Source organism: Fringilla coelebs, assembly GCF_963513975.1.
Source record: "Fringilla coelebs genome assembly, chromosome: 18".
NCBI classification, from domain to species: Eukaryota; Metazoa; Chordata; class Aves; order Passeriformes; family Fringillidae; genus Fringilla; species Fringilla coelebs.
In genome coordinates, this window is record NC_140044.1 from 9,257,864 (window position 1) to 9,276,401 (window position 18,538).

At 44.4% G+C, this 18,538-nt stretch overlaps 1 protein-coding gene across 3 annotated transcripts; it reads right to left on the reverse strand.

The window, feature by feature from the left end:
- Positions 1 to 292: 292 nt before the first annotated feature.
- Positions 293 to 18,249, reverse strand: RPN2 (ribophorin II; the record flags this gene model as incomplete). Of its 3 annotated transcripts, XM_084217992.1 has the most annotated exons (18): positions 293 to 658; positions 3,136 to 3,220; positions 4,867 to 4,996; positions 5,899 to 5,974; positions 7,114 to 7,209; positions 7,702 to 7,788; positions 8,294 to 8,488; positions 8,827 to 8,941; positions 9,070 to 9,161; positions 11,543 to 11,648; positions 12,010 to 12,128; positions 12,474 to 12,650; positions 14,616 to 14,750; positions 15,132 to 15,207; positions 16,051 to 16,226; positions 16,834 to 16,929; positions 17,882 to 18,084; positions 18,168 to 18,209. In XM_084217992.1, 17 exons carry the CDS (start codon positions 18,178 to 18,180, stop codon positions 3,169 to 3,171), a joined length of 1,944 nt encoding a protein of 647 aa, XP_084074118.1. The 3 variants fall into 3 exon arrangements, with proteins under 3 accessions (XP_084074118.1, XP_084074119.1, XP_084074117.1); XM_084217993.1 differs by lacking the exon at positions 3,136 to 3,220; XM_084217991.1 differs by lacking the exons at positions 293 to 658; positions 3,136 to 3,220 and having other exon boundaries at positions 4,863 to 4,996; positions 18,168 to 18,249.
- Positions 18,250 to 18,538: the final 289 nt, after the last annotated feature.

The window sequence follows — 18,538 nt, forward strand, 5'->3', positions numbered from 1 at the left end:
AGCACTGCTGGCCCCCACAAGGCCTGACCCAGGGCCCAGAGCAGCTGGGCACAGCCTGCAGGGGGACAGACAAGCCTTCAGTGGAGAAAGGCAGCCACAGGCTCACCCAAGGGACAGGAGGGATGTCCCCCCAATAAACACAGCCCCCAGGGAAAGGACATGAACAGGAAGCTTCATGCTCAGCAATGACTCACACACAAAATTACCCAGCAGAAAAAGCTCTTTTCATTCTCATGTGAGCCCAGCTTCCAATCACTGCCTCTGAGACAGCCAAAATACAACACTCAGGACCATCCTTTCTTCCTCTTTATTCACAAATCTTTAGGATGAGGAAAGGGCACTTGGGGAAAAAGCAGATTTGTATTTTCTTCTTCCTTTTTTTTAAAAAGAAATTCAAATGTCCTGGGAGAAGGGGAGACGATCCAGGGATGAAAAGATTTTCCAGATTCATATGAAAAACACTCCAGTAGCATGAACACAATGATGAAAATAAAGATTTAAAAAAAAAGTTTAACTGGCACCCTTGTGACTTAATATATAAAAAAGAATTATCTTCTGCCTTCCTTCTTCTGGCCTTTCAGTTATTTATTTGCTTCTGTTCTGAAAGCATTTGCTTTGTTTTTCCACATTTCTTCCACTCTTCTGGTACTAGTGTGTCCTGCAAAGAAAAATAAAAAAATATTAACTCTTCCAGGCAACAAAGCACTTCCTGTAAAGTATAAGTGTCCCCAGACCCCTCATTCTCTCTCAAAAGCAGCTCATTGGGTAAACATCCCCAAAGCAGCTTATTTGAGTGATAAACCAGTACTGCTCTGGAATGGGGGATGGAATTCAAGGAGCATGGAAATGGTCAGAGAAAATGAAGATTAATTTCTGAGGCAAAAGGGATGAATGTGCCTATTAAATTACACAACTGAACAAAAAACCAAAAAAAAACAAAAACAACAACAACAACAACAACAACAACAACAAAAAACAAACAAAAAAACCTGTAACAACACAGGCTGAAGGCAAAGCCTGCAAATACCTTAACTTCCCTTTTTAACAGGGCTGATCCATCTGCTGGCAATTGTTGGTCCATGTTAACACAAAGATCTTCATCTCCCCAGGAAGATCAGGCAGGGTTAGCACAGCAAACCCAAACTTTTGAGGTCCAAAATGCCACTTCCATGATGCCACACAGGCATACATGGCATGACACTCTACTGACCCAGCTGGGACATCAGAAAACTCAGCAATGAGGAAAAAGGCTTGTGACTGCACGTGGCAGCAAAACCTAATTAGGGTTTGTGGGTGTTAAGTTATTTGCAAGACCTTAGAGCCACAGACAGCTCTGAGAGCTGCAGCCCCTCTGCTCTGAGGCAAAGCTGAGGGAGCTGGGGATGCTCAGCCTGGAGAAGACCCAAGGAGGCCTCACTGTGGCTGTGCAGGACTTGAAGGGGGTTTATGAAAAGGAATGAGAGGGATGTTTTATACAGGCAGATGGGGCAGTGGTTTTAAACTGAAAGAGGGCAGGTTCAGATTAGATGTTAGGAAGAAATTTTAAACTCAGAATGTGGTGAGGCACTGGCACAGGTTGCCCAGAGAAGCTGCTGTTGCCCCATCTCTGGATTTTGTCAAAGGCCAGGGTGGATGTGGCCCTAAGCAACCTGGTCTAGTGGATGGTGTCCCTGCCTGTGGCAGGGGTTGGAACTAGAGGACCTTAAGATCCCTTCCAACCCAAACCAGCCTGGTATGCCATGATCTTCTAGGATTACTTACAGCCCATAAGGAATCAAAGAGTTAAGGCTGAGAAACAGGAAAGTGCAGGCTGTGGAGAACACACTCATGAGGGACCTGGTAACAGGCCACTAAAAAGCTGCAAACCACTGGCCCAAAGTGATGTTACAGAGAAGCAGCCAGGAGCCTCAACAGCAAATACAGCAGTCAAAAGGCCAAGTGACAGCCACCTCCAGTTCCTCTCCAATAACTTGCTGTAGCTTGCTCTGTGCTCAAGTACCTCACAACACTCCAGGGAGAGAAAAGACAGCAAAAGGGCGTTTTTCTGACAGGGTGCCAGATTTTCCACAGGTAATTTCCATACAACCATCCTGCACGCTCCCCGATCTGCAGACAGGAGCTCTCACCACAGTGCACACCTTTTGTGTGGCACAAGCTCCCAGTGCTGGTTTTGATTTGCACCACAAAAACTGGGCTCCATTCAACTCCCCATGAGCCTGGAGCACTGCCTGTGGATGTGAGGGGAAGCAGATGCTCAGATGTACCTGTGCAGCACATTGTACAGTGATCTGTGTCATCACAGGACCCGTCCCACAAACTCTTCCTTTCCCCACAACAAACCAGTGCACTGAACAAGCAATGAAGCCCCCATGCACACACACTCAGAACTGGGCAGTCCTGCCCCCTACACCACAGTGCACAGAGCAAACTGGGACCTTACCTTTGAGAATGAAAGGAAACAAAGGGCTTCCTCCTGGCAAAGGGCAATGGAGACCCAGCACATGAGTGTATGGAATGGAGGGGGCTGGGAGCTGCTGCTGCCTCAGCCATCATGACCAGTCCAGTCTAATGGGAGGGTGACCCAGCACTGGGCTGTGTTCTCAGCTGAGAGAGGTGGTGCTGACCTGGCTCTGCTGCACAGAGCTCTCACCACCCCAAATGAGGATGTAATGCAGCAGGCAGAGTGCCTGGCAGCTGCACAGCCAGAATACTGCAGGTGGGGACAGAGAGTACCAGCAGGAGAGTGGGAACAGCCCCAGTGTCAGCCACTTTCACCATGGTCTCCTCCGGCTGACATTGCCAATAATTTATGTATAGGAGCAACAATATTGTTTTATTTCATCACCTGAGAGCTGCTTGATGCCCACAACAGCATATTTAGATGTGCACATATCACCACATAGACTTCAGAAAATTCAGGAAAAAATACAAATGCAATTTAGTCTCAGAGAACATGTCCTGCTAATACGCCCAACCCAGCTGCAGCCAGGGCACCCAAGGACTGATTCAAAGCCCACTAAGCAATGTTGGGGGAAGCAGCTTCAGCTCTTATTTTTCTGTCAAAGGAGTGAGTGATGAGGTGAAATGAAGCAGGCAGCATGGCCAGGGAAAGGCAAAATCCAAAAAGGCCCTTACTTCCTGAAGAGCTGGTGACTAGCAAACCCCCTTTTACCGCAGCGTTCTATACTTTGCCAACCTACTGCTCTGCTCTGCAGCGATCCTGCCAAAAGGAGAGAGGGAGAAAGGTTCAGAGAAGACAGGAAGGAAGAAAGCAGCCCTGTTACAGGAGTCAGACCCAGTGACAGAAAGGCAAAAAGCAAAACCAGGCCTTCTGGTAACTTCTGTAACAAGCTGGTTTATACAGACAGCCCCCTTCCCTCTCCTTCCCACGCCTGCTGTTGGCCTCCACAGCTTCGCCTCAAATGCAATCTGGTTAATTGTCACTGCACTCCAGCATCTGAGACAGGCAGGCACTGCCTTCACAAGAACATGTCTTTTTGAACTTTAAAGTCATGTACAAAGGGTTTAACTTTAGCCTCAGAGAGAAGTTTTACTTTCAAATTTGCCATTGTAGTTGCAGCTTCGTGTCATTTACAGTGAAAAAGCACACGGACACCCCCTGCAGTGGTTTGAAGCAGGAACCAACCACCTGCATTTATGTGCTAACAGAAGCCCTGGTTCAGCCAAGACACTTAGAAATTTGCTTTATTGTATTATTTTCCCCCAAATCTGTATCCTAGGCAATCTGCACTTAATAACAATGTCTCATCACTCTTTCAATGGAAAAGGAAACATTATTAAATGACATAACAGTCCCAGGGGCAACAAAATTCCCATAGGAAGTTATGCTAACACAATAAAATGCCAGTGGAGAGAGCTGGACATCTGAGGGAGCAAAGCTAAGAAAGCTGGGGGGACAATATGAAAATGGTTAATTACAATAATCATCCTCCTTGACACAGCCATAAATGTAGAGATGTTTTAAAGAAATCAATGCAACCCTCCTGAAAATTATATTCTTATGGGTTTTTTTACAGCACTTGCCCTGGTTTTAATAGAGTGTAATCAAAAAGGTGAGACCCCAGGGATGTCTATGCAGGTAGGTATCCAGCAGCTCAAAAAGGGGAAAGTACAGAAAGCACAGGTGTGACAGCAAAGCAGGTCAGTAAATCATCTTCAAAGTCAAATGCTACATTAGTACAAAAGCTTAAGTCTCACATGGAAACTGTGTGTGGCAGAAGTGAAGGAGAGGGAATGGTGGGACCTCTAACCAAAGCACTGCAGTGGCAGCTTGGGTCAGCAAACTGCTGGCTGTCTATGCCAGGGCAGTCACCAGACACTGTGTGGCAGAATACACAAGTGTGCAGAATGAATCCAATCCCACACAGAAAGGAATGCTGCATCCCTAACATCTAGCAGAATTTTCCCTGGGTTTGCCAGTGTTTGTTGCCTCTTTTCTGTTGCTGAACAGCTGATAAGCAGCTGCTTCCCTTTTCCCTACAATCACCCCTTAACTAGAGGAACACAGCAGTAATTTACTCCCACTTCACCTTCCTCCTCCTAAAACCTTTATCACAAGCAGAGCTCCCAAAGAGTTGGGCTTCTTCTACATTTATAGTGGCTTCTATAATCTAACACAATTCTAAGAGCTTCCTTCAGCACATGCCACACAGCCAATTCTCTCTGCAGGAGCTGCTCCCTGGGCACAGCCCCTCACTGCCCTGCTCAGTTCAAGAGGCAGGGAAGTGGGGCTGAGCAGCCCAGCCCCACACACAAGGTCCAAGAGCCCAAAGCAGAGGTCACTGACACACAGCAGCACCCTGTGACCTCCTCCCCAGTGATGTTAGAGCTCTGTCCCCCCCTTACCTCTTCACAGCTTTCTGAGCCAGCATCCTGTTGCCTGCCAGGAATGTGATGCCACCCAAAATGGCCAAGTACTTCAGAGTCTGGAACATGTTGAGCTGAGTCCAGTAGACATACATGAGTCCCAACATTGCTGGGGAAAAAAAGAGAGACAGCCCATGGCTGAAACTGCATTTCAAAGACCAACCATTTGTCATCCTCAGAACAACTGTACTGCCAGGCCTGAGCATTTGGTTCCTATCCCATCTCTGAAGCTCTGAATGGCAGCTCTAAAGACCACACATTATTGCCAGGGAATGAAGACATCTGGGTTCCCATTCTGGAGTGAAAATGTGACACTGACAGCTTGCAACCAACTCTCCTGTGGCAGAATTATGGACATATTACAGACATTAAGGCTATGAAAAAGAGGAGGATACTCTGGATTTCAACAGGGGATATTAACCTCACACATCTGTAAGGGCTCACAGCTTTATAAAGCTTCCAAGTAACCTGACTTGGACTGAGAAACATAGTGACATTTGGAAATCAATTCAATGTTCTCCCAACATGCTATGTTTTTGAAATTCTACCAAGACAATAAATAACTGTGTAACCAAGGACACAATAAAATGGATGAAAAAAATTGGTTCAGCCAAAGAACCAGAAGTGCTTTTATGGGAAGAGCTTTAAAAAAAAGATGTAGCTTTTCACTGTTGAGAGTCCTGCAGGTCTCAATCCCCACAGAACCTCCCCACTCTCAGAGGATAAACATGCAATAAAGTGTGACCTCTGGAAATAAGAAGTTCTATTAAGTACAGATAAATGGAGTGAGAGAGGGGCCTGGATAATGATGGCTGTTATAAGCTGATGGCCAAAACAGGTTTATCACCATATTAACAATCATGAAAAGCAGGAAGGCAGATGGAAACAAGAGAACAAGTGTTATGCTGTTATGTCATTAGAGTTAATAGACCACGAGCCCATTAACCACAGGCTCTCATCTGTAACTCCCAGGTGAGGAGGTCAAACACACACAAAGCCCCTGACACTTACCAGCATGTCCCAAGTGAAAAACAATGGTGCTGGGAGCAAAGCTGAAGTTGGAGATGTTGGCACCTATCTTGATCCACTTAAAAGGAAAAGAAACAAAATTGGAGTTAAACAGCCTTGCAAACACAAGCTTTTAAGATTCAACTTCTTTCAACCCTGTTTAAGATCTTCAGTGACTCCAGTGTATTCTCTACAGAAGCACTTGTTTAATACTGCAAGAGGAGGCAGTAGTAATTTTGCTAAAGGCAGCATTGTTGAGCTCCATCAGTGGAAATGTCTCCTGCTACTTCTGACTGCCCTAATGCAGTTCTCCTCAAATATCTTAAACTGATGACACAAGACTGCTCCAAATTTAAATAGTGAAAAAGAAATAGACATTGCTATTTCTACCCAGTTGAATTAACTTCCATTAAAGATAAAAAAAAAATATTAAAAAAGAGAAAACTAATGCTCTCATTTTGGACTCATCCAAAGAACAGCTATAGATACAAGATGTTTGCTGATAGTAACACTTACAGTTTTTGACTACAAAACATAAAGGCATTAAGGGTGGCAAAGAAGAGCAGCAACAATGAGTTTTTTTCATTAAAGTGTCATCAACTAGTATTTTGTGAACTCCATAGACCAGAGGACACGACTGCCCGAATGCCAGCTTTCACTGAGACTGGCTAATGGGAAATTACTGTTGGAATCAGTTTCATCTTCCAAAAAAGGAATAATTTAACTTGTCTCAGCGAGATTTTTATTGCATTAAGTTCAAAGCACTGACCTGATGATACAGTGAGTAGCAGGGGATGTTTCAGCTACAGACACACAAATGTCCATAAATGGGAATTCAATCTGATAGGATTAAGTAACACAGATTTTGTGATGGATTTATTACATGTGAGGCAGAATAACTGCCTTTTCCCTGTGGAAGTCTAATGTTATTGTAATTTAATCTGTCCCACTGTTATTCACCATCCTCAGCTGAAGCACACTGAAAAAACTCATCCACCTACTTCAACTTGGCAGCAGTGTTATTCTTCCTTGACTATAACCTCAGAAAACCAAACCAGACCAGTGCTTTGCACTGACATCTGCTAGCTGTGACTCCAGCACTGCTGTGCCAGTCATGATTAACCAAAAGTTTTAGCAAGAAGTTGAGCTGTCCAACCTCCTAAGTGACTGTGACTGGATGGGAAGAAGTGTTGTTCTTCTGTGACCCCATTCACTCACCAAGATGAGCAGCAAAAGCAGTGGAGAGAGAACCAGTGCTGTGAAAGTGTTGGAGACCACTGTGGGAGGCCTCTTCTCAGGTTCCCTGAAGAGGTGCTGCAAACAAACAAAACCAACTCATGAGCAGGAGTGTTCCAACAGAGCAGCTCCTCTGCTCCCAAGCTGCAGCCTGAGTGCTGTTCTCAGAGGTTGCTCTGGGTGAGAGCACTCTTCTTAAGGCAAAGACTGACTCTTTTAACACAGTGTCTATTCCAGCCTCTGCATGTTTGATTTCTTGCACAGTTAACTTTTCCTTGCACTCACGGAAGAACTGGTTAGCTTGACATCATCCCAGATGGCTGGAATGAAACAGAGACCTTTCTGTGGTGCTTACCTGGCCAAATTTTTATGTTTGGGTCTTTTCACTGAAACCAGTTGCTCTCTCATAGCTAGAACACACAGCTTTTTTATTCATACACCAGAGAGCTCCAACAAATTTATTTCCATTAAGCAGTAACTCTGGTCTTCCTTTAATTACATTACTTACAAATAAATTATGATGAGAACACAACACTAGGCCCTCATCTCCAAATATAATCTTGACTGTACCTGGATTTCGGGTTTGGGAACAAAGAGGTTCTTGGACTGGACTGTGGATGGTGCATCCTCTTCTGGGAATGTGATCACAACATCAGCCTGAAATGAAATTGTGCAGCTTCATGCATTTAGATCTAGAAGCATAAAACCTATTCCATTACTGTGCTCTGTTTCCTTATTTGACAATCTACAATTTACATAATTTTTAAAGGAAATTGAGAAAAAGACACCATATTTTTTAAGAAGCAACCTCTCCTAAACAGGGGCAGTAATGTCATTCATCCATCATTAAGAACTGCTTATTTCCAGCAGAGAAAGAACAGAGAGGTTAAACCTTGAGAGCCTGCTGTGAAATTGTATCAAACCCATTCTGAAGCTTCTGCACCACCACATGATGAAATTAATGTTTATTTCTGTCTTGCTTTGATATTTACTTAAAACTTGCAATGAACAACAAACCTCATAGCCCATAAATGGCCAAAAGGATTCTGGTTCACTAAAAAGAACAAAACATTTCAGCTTTTTGCTTCCAATCCTGTACCGTGCCCTCCTGTCAGACTGTCAGTAATGACAAAACCACATCATCCCACTTCCAGCTACATACCACGTTCCAAAGGATTGGATTTTCCAGAGTGGCATCTCCAATGATCAGGTAAAGAGTGTAGGTCCCAGAGGCAGAGTCAAATTCAGTCTTTCTTTCAGAGGTATCCAGTTCAAATTTGTACACATTCTTGCTGTCTGGCTCTGCAACAAACACCACCTCCTGGCCAGTCTTTTGGTTGTGAAGTCGAACAAAAGTCTGCAAGGAAGATTGCAACATTCCAAGACTTTTCAGCCAGAAATTTACATTTAAAAAAAAATTAAAAATCAGAAGTGTCCTTTACAGGGCAGGCTATGTGCACTCAATCTGTGGAGTTAAATACAACACAAGACCAGAGCCAGGAGAGGCTTCATTTAACAGACAGACAAAACAAATGAAGTGAATCTCTCAGCTAGAGAGATCAGGGATCTTCACAGTACATGTCAGAAACATAAGGCTTCTCAAAACCTATCAAATCTTTTCAAGAGCAACTGTCACCTCAGATGCTTCATGATGGAACATCGTGGTAACACAGCAATGACAAAAATTGTCCTAACCTGGTGAGGGATGAGTTCAGCTCCACTGTTCACATCTATCAGCTGGAAGGATAAAGCAAAGTTCTGATGGCTGTCAGCAGTGAATGAGCCCTTGGCTTTGGCTGGGTAAGCTACCCTAGGAAGAAAAAAACCACACAGAACTGAGGTGACCTTCCAAGAGAAGGCTTGGTGCTCAGAGAAAGCAAGGCTCTAGTCTAGAGTCAGGGTTGTCCTTCCAGGATCACACACCCCACACTGTTTTACCTGGTTGTTTTTGGTGCAATGCTCTGATCTTTATCCACGGTAGAAAGATCTACATTAGTAATCCCCACTTCTGTGGAAACTTTTACTTTCAGCTGCAACAAAACACAATAGAAAAATTCTTCAGAGCACTCTACATACACCAATTATGGACAAGTTCACTGCAGATGCTTCAACTCTTCAGTCCCTCTTCCCCAAAGAGGGTCTTACAACTAAGCCCAAATCAGAACCTAACCTGCACAGAAGGATCTACAGCAGTCTACCTTCGGGCAAAGCTCCAGCACCAGCCACTGACCCATCCCCTTCCTCCCTGCACAAGCAGCCAGCTCTGCAGACACCAACTTCTCAGGCATGCTGGAATTAGCCATTCTTCAGGGAGCTGTTTTGAATGAAACAGTCCAACTACCCAGATCCAACTAGTTTTCCTTCTGAACTAGCAGAAGCCAGCTATTAAAGATTACATCACATCTGATACTAGTTCACACTGCCTGTGCATATGTCCTACTACTTTTTGGACAGCAATTTGAGACAAGAGGTCTCTGGACAGCAACAGTTCTGCCTCTGCTGGCCCCTAAAGCCCAATAGGTTTCCGTTGACTTTATTAGCAGCAGGCAAATGCCAAAGCATTCCTGCAGACCTGCACTTTGTCCAGCAAACTTTCCTGCAGAGTCACAGCATTTACCCCTCAGTGCAGGGCAGCCAATAAGGCCCTGCCATTTATCACACTCCTCTGTGCTAAGTGCAGTATAAACCTCAAGCAGAGAAATGATTTCCTGCCCTTTCCCCAGCCCCAAACCACAGCCCATTCAGGCACTGAGCCAAGTGGGTTTGACTGATTTCAATTCTTCTCTCAAATATAAGCAGTTACTGCAGTCTGTAGTTTTTAATTAGCACATTTGTTCTCACAGCTTACAAATGCTCCCCTAGAGAATTGTAGTTTCGTTGCCAGGACATTTTTCATCTTATATTACAATTTGTTATTACAGGTTTGCTCATGTGAGCCAGCCCCACACCCTCAGCCTGAAAAATAATTCACAGAGAACCTGTAGGAAAAATATGTAAAAACATTAATTACACTATTCAGGTCAGACTTCAAACACAATCATCTTGGCAATTCCTTTACAACAAAAAGTGTAATTTAAGAGAGAGGCTACCCCCAAAAATGGATCCATTAACATGCAAATGATTCAGGCTAACTTTAACAAAGCCTTCATTTGTTCCAAGACAGGAGCAAAGAAAGATGGACTAAGAAATATTAATTTAAAGAGTTGTGTGGAGGCAACTCAGAGCTGCTGCACACAGCCCCCCCACCTGCACAGTACACAAACATCTCTCAAATATTTTAATGCCAGGAAATGTAGTCCCTGCCTGAGTAATAACCCACTGGTTTAGCTCATTACTGTCAAAACGATGGTGCATTAAGGACAATTAATGCTAATAACAGTAAGGAAAAAAGCAGCTCCCCAGCAGTCCTCCCCCATAACAATGTGTCTTATTAGCAGCAGTTCCCACAAAGCTGCTGGAGCTAATACATTCCTGCCAGTGCCTCCCTGTGCCAGCCCCAGCTTAAGCAGGACAATCCAGCCCCTTCTGACACCCCTGAGTGCCATTACTGCTTCACTGACAGAGCCAATTTGATACTCAAGAGTAAAGGTCAGCAGTTGTGTCTTCCTCCACTCCAAGCTAAATATGTTGGAAGACTTGAAATGCTAATTGTTTCCTTAAATAGGTGATTGAGGGCAAAAATTAACCCTGGGAATGGACCTCTGGAGAAGAGCATTCTCAGCTGTTGACACTGGGGTGACTACATGAATAGTCAGAGAGGTCACATTCCTCTCACTGTAACAAACTTGAGGAAAGGAAAACTCCAAATGTTTATATAAAAGTGCTCTTCAGAAAGGTGTGGTTTAACAGTTTTTGCCACCAAAAAAGGGTTGTGTATGCATGAAAAGACTTCATCTGCTTTGGTCACTGCTTCTCAACTACAAAATCTTCACCATCTACACAGTTTGGAAATGCCAAAAGACCCCCTTGACTGTCTTGTAGGGCTCTAGAGCTTATACAAACAGACAACAACAAATGCTCAGCTTCCACACAGCAGGCAATCCCCAGACAACTGACAGCCAAGCCTTGAGATTTATGGGCTCAACTCTGGAATGCTCTGAAGAACTAACACTTGGTAATCATCTCTGCATATCGACTTAGGGCTGCCATATAAACACCCCCACTGTTACCCTTTGTTCATGTGCTGTCAGATCAGCATCTAAGTGATAAGACAGGTTTGAAATTTACACAAATCCCTTTTGATCATGTATTAATCTGGCTACTGGCCATAATCCTGAGTCAAAATCCAATGCATTACAGAAAAGCATGTGATAAAAATTCCATACAACTGGCAACATCTTTCACAAGTATAAATAAAAAGCTGTTTCAGTGAATAGGCACAGAATGAAAATATATCAAAGAGCACACCCACCTCCACTTTGTTAGCAATAAATCGCTTATCTCCATCTACACTGATAGAGAAATCATAATATCCACTAGCAGGTTTCACATTCATGAAGTTCAGCTCAAAGAAATCTCTGTAACAAAAAACCCAAGGTGTTAAGACACCTCCAAATATGCTACATTAAAACAGGTAAACAAACACAGCACAAAACTAACGTTGCTAAGTGCAGCAGGAAAAGAATTCTTCAAAGCTGACCAAAGTCAAAAGAACATTGGAATTTCCCACTCCCAGTCAAAAGAAAAAAAACAACAGAAATTCACCATCATCACCAAATGTGATCACTCACTCTACACTAACAAAACACAACCACAGCATTTTGAGTTTTCTATCACAGAAATGTTTATCTCGTGGAAAAATACTTATGGAAAAGTAAGTCCAACATTGCTTAAATAACACCTGTTTGCCTTACTCTAAAAACAATCTTATTTTCTTACCCAGAGAGAGTAAATGGTAGCTGTTGAAGGACAGTGGCTTTGCTAGACACAGACTTGGCTTGGTCAAGCTTTACAGAAACTTGAGTCAATAGCTGGGACATAACATTGGTCACTTGAAGCTACGAGAGAAAAACCAGCATTTCTGTGAGACTTGGCCCAGAAGGAATGCAGGAGCACAGACAACTCAGTACCCCTCTGTGTTACACACCCCTGCTCAGCATCCCAGCCTCCCTGGTTCTTTCTAACACAAGAGGGAAGGTGAAGAGCTGACTTCCACACCTGCCTTCTTGAGGCAGTGCCTGGTAAGCTGAGGTTCCTAAGAGTCACTTCACAAAAGCACTACAATCCCAGATCTGCTGGAGCCTCAGCCACAGAGCTAAAAGTGAAAGACATCAGCTTACACTTTCAGTCAGCCAGAGCTACAACACCACAGACTGAGGCAAGATGTGGGGCTAAGGCCTTACCCTGAGCAGGGGCTGGTGATGAGACACAGCTGCAGGCCCATCAGGGACAACGATGACGGGCAAGTGGAAGCGGTTCTGGGACAGGGCACCTGCAGCACGAGCAACACTGAAAGCCTCTGAGAGAGTCTCAAAGTTCTTCTTGCTAAAAATGGCATTCATCAGCTGGATAACCTGATCCTGAAGGAGGAAAAGCCAACCACATATAAGCACCAGCAGCTTCCCACAACATTGCAAACTGGCTGAGTATTATGTTATTAATGAAAACATCATTCATAAAAGACTGTTTAATTTTCCATTTGCTTTAAAAACAGTTCAAATTATGAGGCAACCCAAAAATTATCTACCTTTGGAATTTCATGTGCATTCTTATTCTTGGCTGGGAGGCTCCAACCACAATGGCTGGAACTGTCTCAAGAACTTGGAAAAGCAGAATATAGATCCACCTCTGAAAATCATGTGTTTCAGAGTAAAAAAATGTCATCAGCTCAACTACCCAATCTGCATGTGGCTGCAAAAAGACAATTTGGCTGCAAGAGCTGCACAACTGTCCTCATACAGTGGAGCAGAACCAGGCTTGATGTCCTGGCTGGGAAAACCATGGAACAAAGCACCCCAATGGCTCTGGAAGGAGCCAGCCCATGCAGGCTTATCCCCTTAGGCTCAGCAGTGTCCTCAAGCTAAGAGGATTAGCTTTAGAGCAGTACCACCAGGAGCACAGAGCCAGCTCTGCCTTTGGGATGTGCCAAAGCCAATCTGTTTTCTCCAAAGCAGGAGTGGGACAGCATCCCCCCAGCTGCTTTTGCAGGCTGACTCAGCATTATTCAGCTTCTTCCATCACTCCCTGCTAGTCTGGAAAACAGAGGGACTGGCTACCTGGACTTTGATCCAAACCAAGGACTTCAGGCTAAATTCTAATGAGAATGAGTACAATCAAAGACAATCCCAAATAAAGCAATAAGGATACAACTTAGTGACCTGCAAAGAACACTTCTAAATGAAATTCACTGCACATGAAATTTTCATTCTTCTGCTTGTACCAGTGAACACTAAACAACATCACAACTAGACAAAGCATGCAGACAAATGCTACAAAACTTCTGCACAGTGCAAATCCTGGCACTGCTCCAGACCCTAATCAGCAACTGACACTCTCATTGAACTTGTGGGGGAAAAAAACAGGGAGTTAATTTTTTAAATACTACATGTTATTTTTTAAAGACAGTTTTGTGGCATTCCAAAGGCACTCTCACAATTCAACAGACATAAAGCCTCAAGCCCCAACAGCAGCACTTCTGACAGCACAATTCTGAAAAAACAAAACAATTTCCCTAGACTGGTCTTTTTTTAAAGCATCATTTGGATGCTGACAGTTTGAATTGCACGTGGCAGAATCACCACCTCAAAAATGACATCAAAATTACTTTGCATTAGTCTGTTTGGCAGCAGTGTGGAAAAGAGCCAGGACTGAACTCAGATGTCTTACAATGGCCTCAATCTTAACCCTGCTACTTTGGCTTGTGCTTTAGGGAGCTGCCATTCTCACTCCAAAGTACATCTAACTCCATTAACTTGTGGGAAAAAAAAAAAATCAAGTGGATAGCTTGCAGTAATGATTTCTGGCTTAACCAAGATGAAAAGAAATTTCCAGCAGTCTTCCATCTTAGACAACAAGTTTTTTCATCTGGATTCCTGCAGGCACAAGGCAATGTTCTCTCTCTTTTGGGCACCCCAAACTGGGGTGCCTGCATTTCTTCACAGATATATAAAATTTGCAAAACACCTTGAAATGCTGGAAAGTGCTGCAAGTGCCAAATACCAGAACAAACTCTGAAACAAGGTTTTTTTTCAACACCATGTCTCAATAAACAAAGAAAAACTAAGCTTCGCTTGCAATTTCCTTCTGTACACTTGAAAAAGGAAAAAACCCAACAAATCCAGCCTGTGATCTTTAAGTTGGAATTTCCTCTTAGATTCTGTTTCCTAGCATTCCCTCCACAATGATCCTTTTCACTGAGTGTGCTCAATACTTTTTGCAGTAGAAATTCTACCCAGTTACACCAGGCTTTGCCACAGCACCACAGGGACTGAGCAGATCCTTTTTGGGAGCTGGAGTGTGCAAGGAAGGAAAGGGCAGGTACAGACCTCTTTTATTGCTGGCTCTGTACCCACATGGTCTGACAGCTTATAGGCAGCAGCAACAAACAAGGCAGTAGTCTCAATTCCTTCTTCAAACTGCAGGTAAACTCCACCCAGGTCATCCAAGCGAGCCACAAGATCCTGACAGAAAGAATTATTAAAATTTGAATTGCATTCCAGTGGATCCACAGAAGTTAACTCTGCTGTCAGGTCTTTAATCAAGAATTATCTGTATGGGATCAATGATCTATTTTGTAATAGTTATTAAGAAACAGGAAGAAAGAAAATCCTCCAGACTTTAGTGGATTTAATTATATGTAAATGTCAGGATTATCTAGTTTTCAGTCCACTGTGAAACAGATAAAAATGCAAGGAATTATCTGCTTGAAAGACAAGCCACATCATGCAGGCAGACAATTAGCCAGGCTGGTTTTTTGTTTTGTTTTTCACAATAATACATCTTTTAGTTCTAAAGCAATCTAACAAATTCCTAAATAATTAGAGAGCACAGTGTGTTCCTACCTCAATCTCCTCAACAATGCCACTTAGATCTGCCTGCTGGGACAGGTAAGATGCCGTCTCCAAAGCCTGGATGGTTCTTCAACAAGAACAAACAAAACCAAACATGTGTGTGATTATTCCTTCCTCAAAAGCCAAACACCATTTAAATCAAAGCAACTGCATTTTCTCTTCTGAATAAAGTGTAAAACAGCTGTTCCTGCCTTCAGCTTACTCAAGAGAATGAATCTGAAGTGATTTAGTGTGAACTTAGCATTCATTACAGAGTGTCACTTTAGCTGCCGCAGCACTGCAAGGAACTCAGACTCAAAGGCAGAGAACAAACTGATCCCTGCAGAGCACAGATCCCAGACTCGCTACTGAGGCTTCCAGGAATCCACTTTTTTAGTTAACAAAGCAAGTTTTAAAGTTTCCCTTTCTTTCTCAGCCTTTAAGGGACATTCTGTTCTCTTGTTTCACAGTGAAACAAATTTTTTTGGTGATAAATGGCAAGATTATTTCAGCTCACTGGCACATATCTTCGAGCTCACAGTGCAGGCGCCCCAGACTACAAACAGAGCTGAGAAAGAGCATTAAGTCTGCTGCAACCATAAATGACACAGAGTCATAGAGTAAAAATTCTGTTATCAATCCTTTTAAGTGGAGGCTTTTTTGGGATACAATCCCTTTACTGACCATTATCCTTGAACTAAACTGAATATATAAGGTCATTTACAAAATCATACAAAAATAGCCCTAAAACTCAAGGCCCCATATATTTCCTTCCCCCAAGAAACAAAGAACTGGACAAATACACCAAATGAAAACACAGCACCTACTCTATCACATCTATATTCCAAATATTAAGCATTAAAATAGTCTTCAATTCAAGCCCCAGTAGCCTGGAGGATAACCACATGACTCCCTCCTGGGTGAGACTTACGCCAGCACGCTCTCCTCCTTGCTGAGCCGAGCAGTGAGAGCACTCAGGGCTTCCTGGGATGCCAAAGGAAGGCCAAAGCCACTCAGGGCACCAACAGCGTGGAAGATCTGGGTGGCTGAGGAATCCTCACTGACAGCTGCCAGCAGCAGCTCCCTGGTCTCATTTGAAATGGTGACCTGAGGAAGAGCACAGGGATCACAGTGATCTACTATAAATCACAGTGAGCTACTATAAAATTCTGGGAAAAATCCTTTTGTCATTTATTACTTTTTAGTTTAATTGATTAAATCCTTAAGTTTTGCTGTCAACCATCAGGTCAGGATAATCCATTCAGACGTACCCTGGTAACCTGCTGCAGCTTTTCATGTGGCATCACTTCACTGTGTACTAGCCAGGGGTACTGATGACAGAGAGGGCTTGGGTAACCCACCCCAGCTCAGCAAGGGTGCCCTGCATCTGCATCCAGCACCCAAACAGTCTGTCACCCCCACAAGGAGCTTCTAATTGACACAGTCCTGAGGATTCTAACCAAATGTGCTGCATTTTTTCTTAGCCATCAGTGTTTAATTAAAAAACATCCCCTCAGAATTACTCTATACCAAATACTTGTGTTAAATATTTATACTTTGCCTTGTGTAGAGCATGCCCAAACATTTATTTACCTAAGGCAAAACAGAGAACAATCCACTAAAAGAAGGTAAAACTTAAGCATAAAAGAAACCAAGAAAAATATCAAGGCAAGTATTTCCTTGGTGGTATCCATCTGCAGAACTCCACACTCACCTCACAGCCTGACAGGACCTGCATGGACTGGGCAGCATAAAAGAGGGATTCAACACTGCTGGAGTCCACATGAGATTTGATAAACTTGCATGCAGCCTGTAGAGAAACAGAAGTTAACTTATAAACCACTGAGAGGAGATTTAAATGATACTCTAAGACAATTCCATGAACATTGTGCATTTTTATACCCCCCAGATCCTACTCTGCCAAGTGCTGCACAGAAACAAGGGCGACTCCTCCTAAAAGACATAAGGAATCTTCACATAAGCTCTACTGCAACCATAGTTCAAACCTAAATTGAGTAAAATTATAAAGCCTTTCAAAATTAAAGTCTAACAGGCGTATTTAGTAGGGCAAACCTTTCAGGATAGAGAACAGATGAATAGAAATTCTGTAGGTGAGCTTCCTTTCCAGCTGTATATCACACCATCATTAATGGATACAAATACAGAATTTCACAGAGTGCAGAGAGAAAAGTGGGGCAAGCAGGTACAGCATGAAGGCAAGCAATACTTTTTTATTTGTGTTAACTGACAGCTGGATAGTTGGATCACTGGGATGCATTTTAGCCAGAAAATAATCAAGAATTTAACTGCTCCTGAATTCAGTACTTGAACTGAAACAAGCTAATGGGAACCCAATTTAATAGTACAGTGCACCAAATGTGCCACAAGCAGGGAACTTATTCACAAGGCAGCTAAACAAATTGATACCCACAGTGACATCCCAACGGGCCGTGCAGGAGCGAGCCCTGAAGGCAGCACTCACAGCAGTGAGTGTAAGCGAGCCAGGGCCACGTTACTGCCCGCACAAAGATGCAATTTATTCAAATAACACAAGAGAGTCGCCAACTACCAGTGATACTCCGGTACTTACTAAGGATATAACGCTTTTGTAAACGTTTCACATTTTCCACGCGGCCCTGTCCAAGCAGAGTTCTCTCTATAAACCCATATTATATTAATAATTCGTCATTCACTGCTATGCAGCAGCCCCTCACACAGCAAAGCGCCCCCGGGCAGCGACAGCCGGGCCCTCCTCCGCTCACCTTTTCGTCCGCCACCCGCACCCCGAGGCTGCTGAGCCCCACGATGGAGTAGTAGGCGGCCCGCACGTCCGTGAAGGGCCGCTCCAGCACCGCCCGCAGCCGCGCCAGGTCGCGGGCAGAGAGACGATGGCTGGGGACAAGGGCCTGGGCACAGGCGAGGAGAAGCAGGAAGCTGAGCGCCGCCTCCAGACGCAGCCGCGGGCCTGCGGAGAGATGAACGCGTTACCCCGCATCCCCCCATCCCCGCGGTACCGACACCGGCCCGACCCTACCGCCCTCGCCTCACCCGGCGCCGCCATGATGCCGCCCCCTCCCGCGCCACGGCGCCGCTTCCGCCCCACGCCCCGCCCCACCCCGGAACGCGCCATCATGCCACTGGGGGGGGTGAGAGGGACGGTGTATTATGCGAGGGTCCCTAAGCTCCACTGATGCCCGCTACGACAACAGAGGAACTGTGAAAGAGAGTGACACGAGCCGGGCCGGCGAGGCAGCGGGCGTGGGACGGGAGGCGGCGGGGCTGCCAGGCCACGGGAAGAAATTACTCCCCCGGGTGGGGGGAGTGGTACAGGCCTCCCGGCGGGCTTCGGGGGCGGCCCCTGGCGGGGATGTGGGCTGCGCTGATTGGCCAGGGCGCCTTAAAGGGGCCGCGGCGGGCAG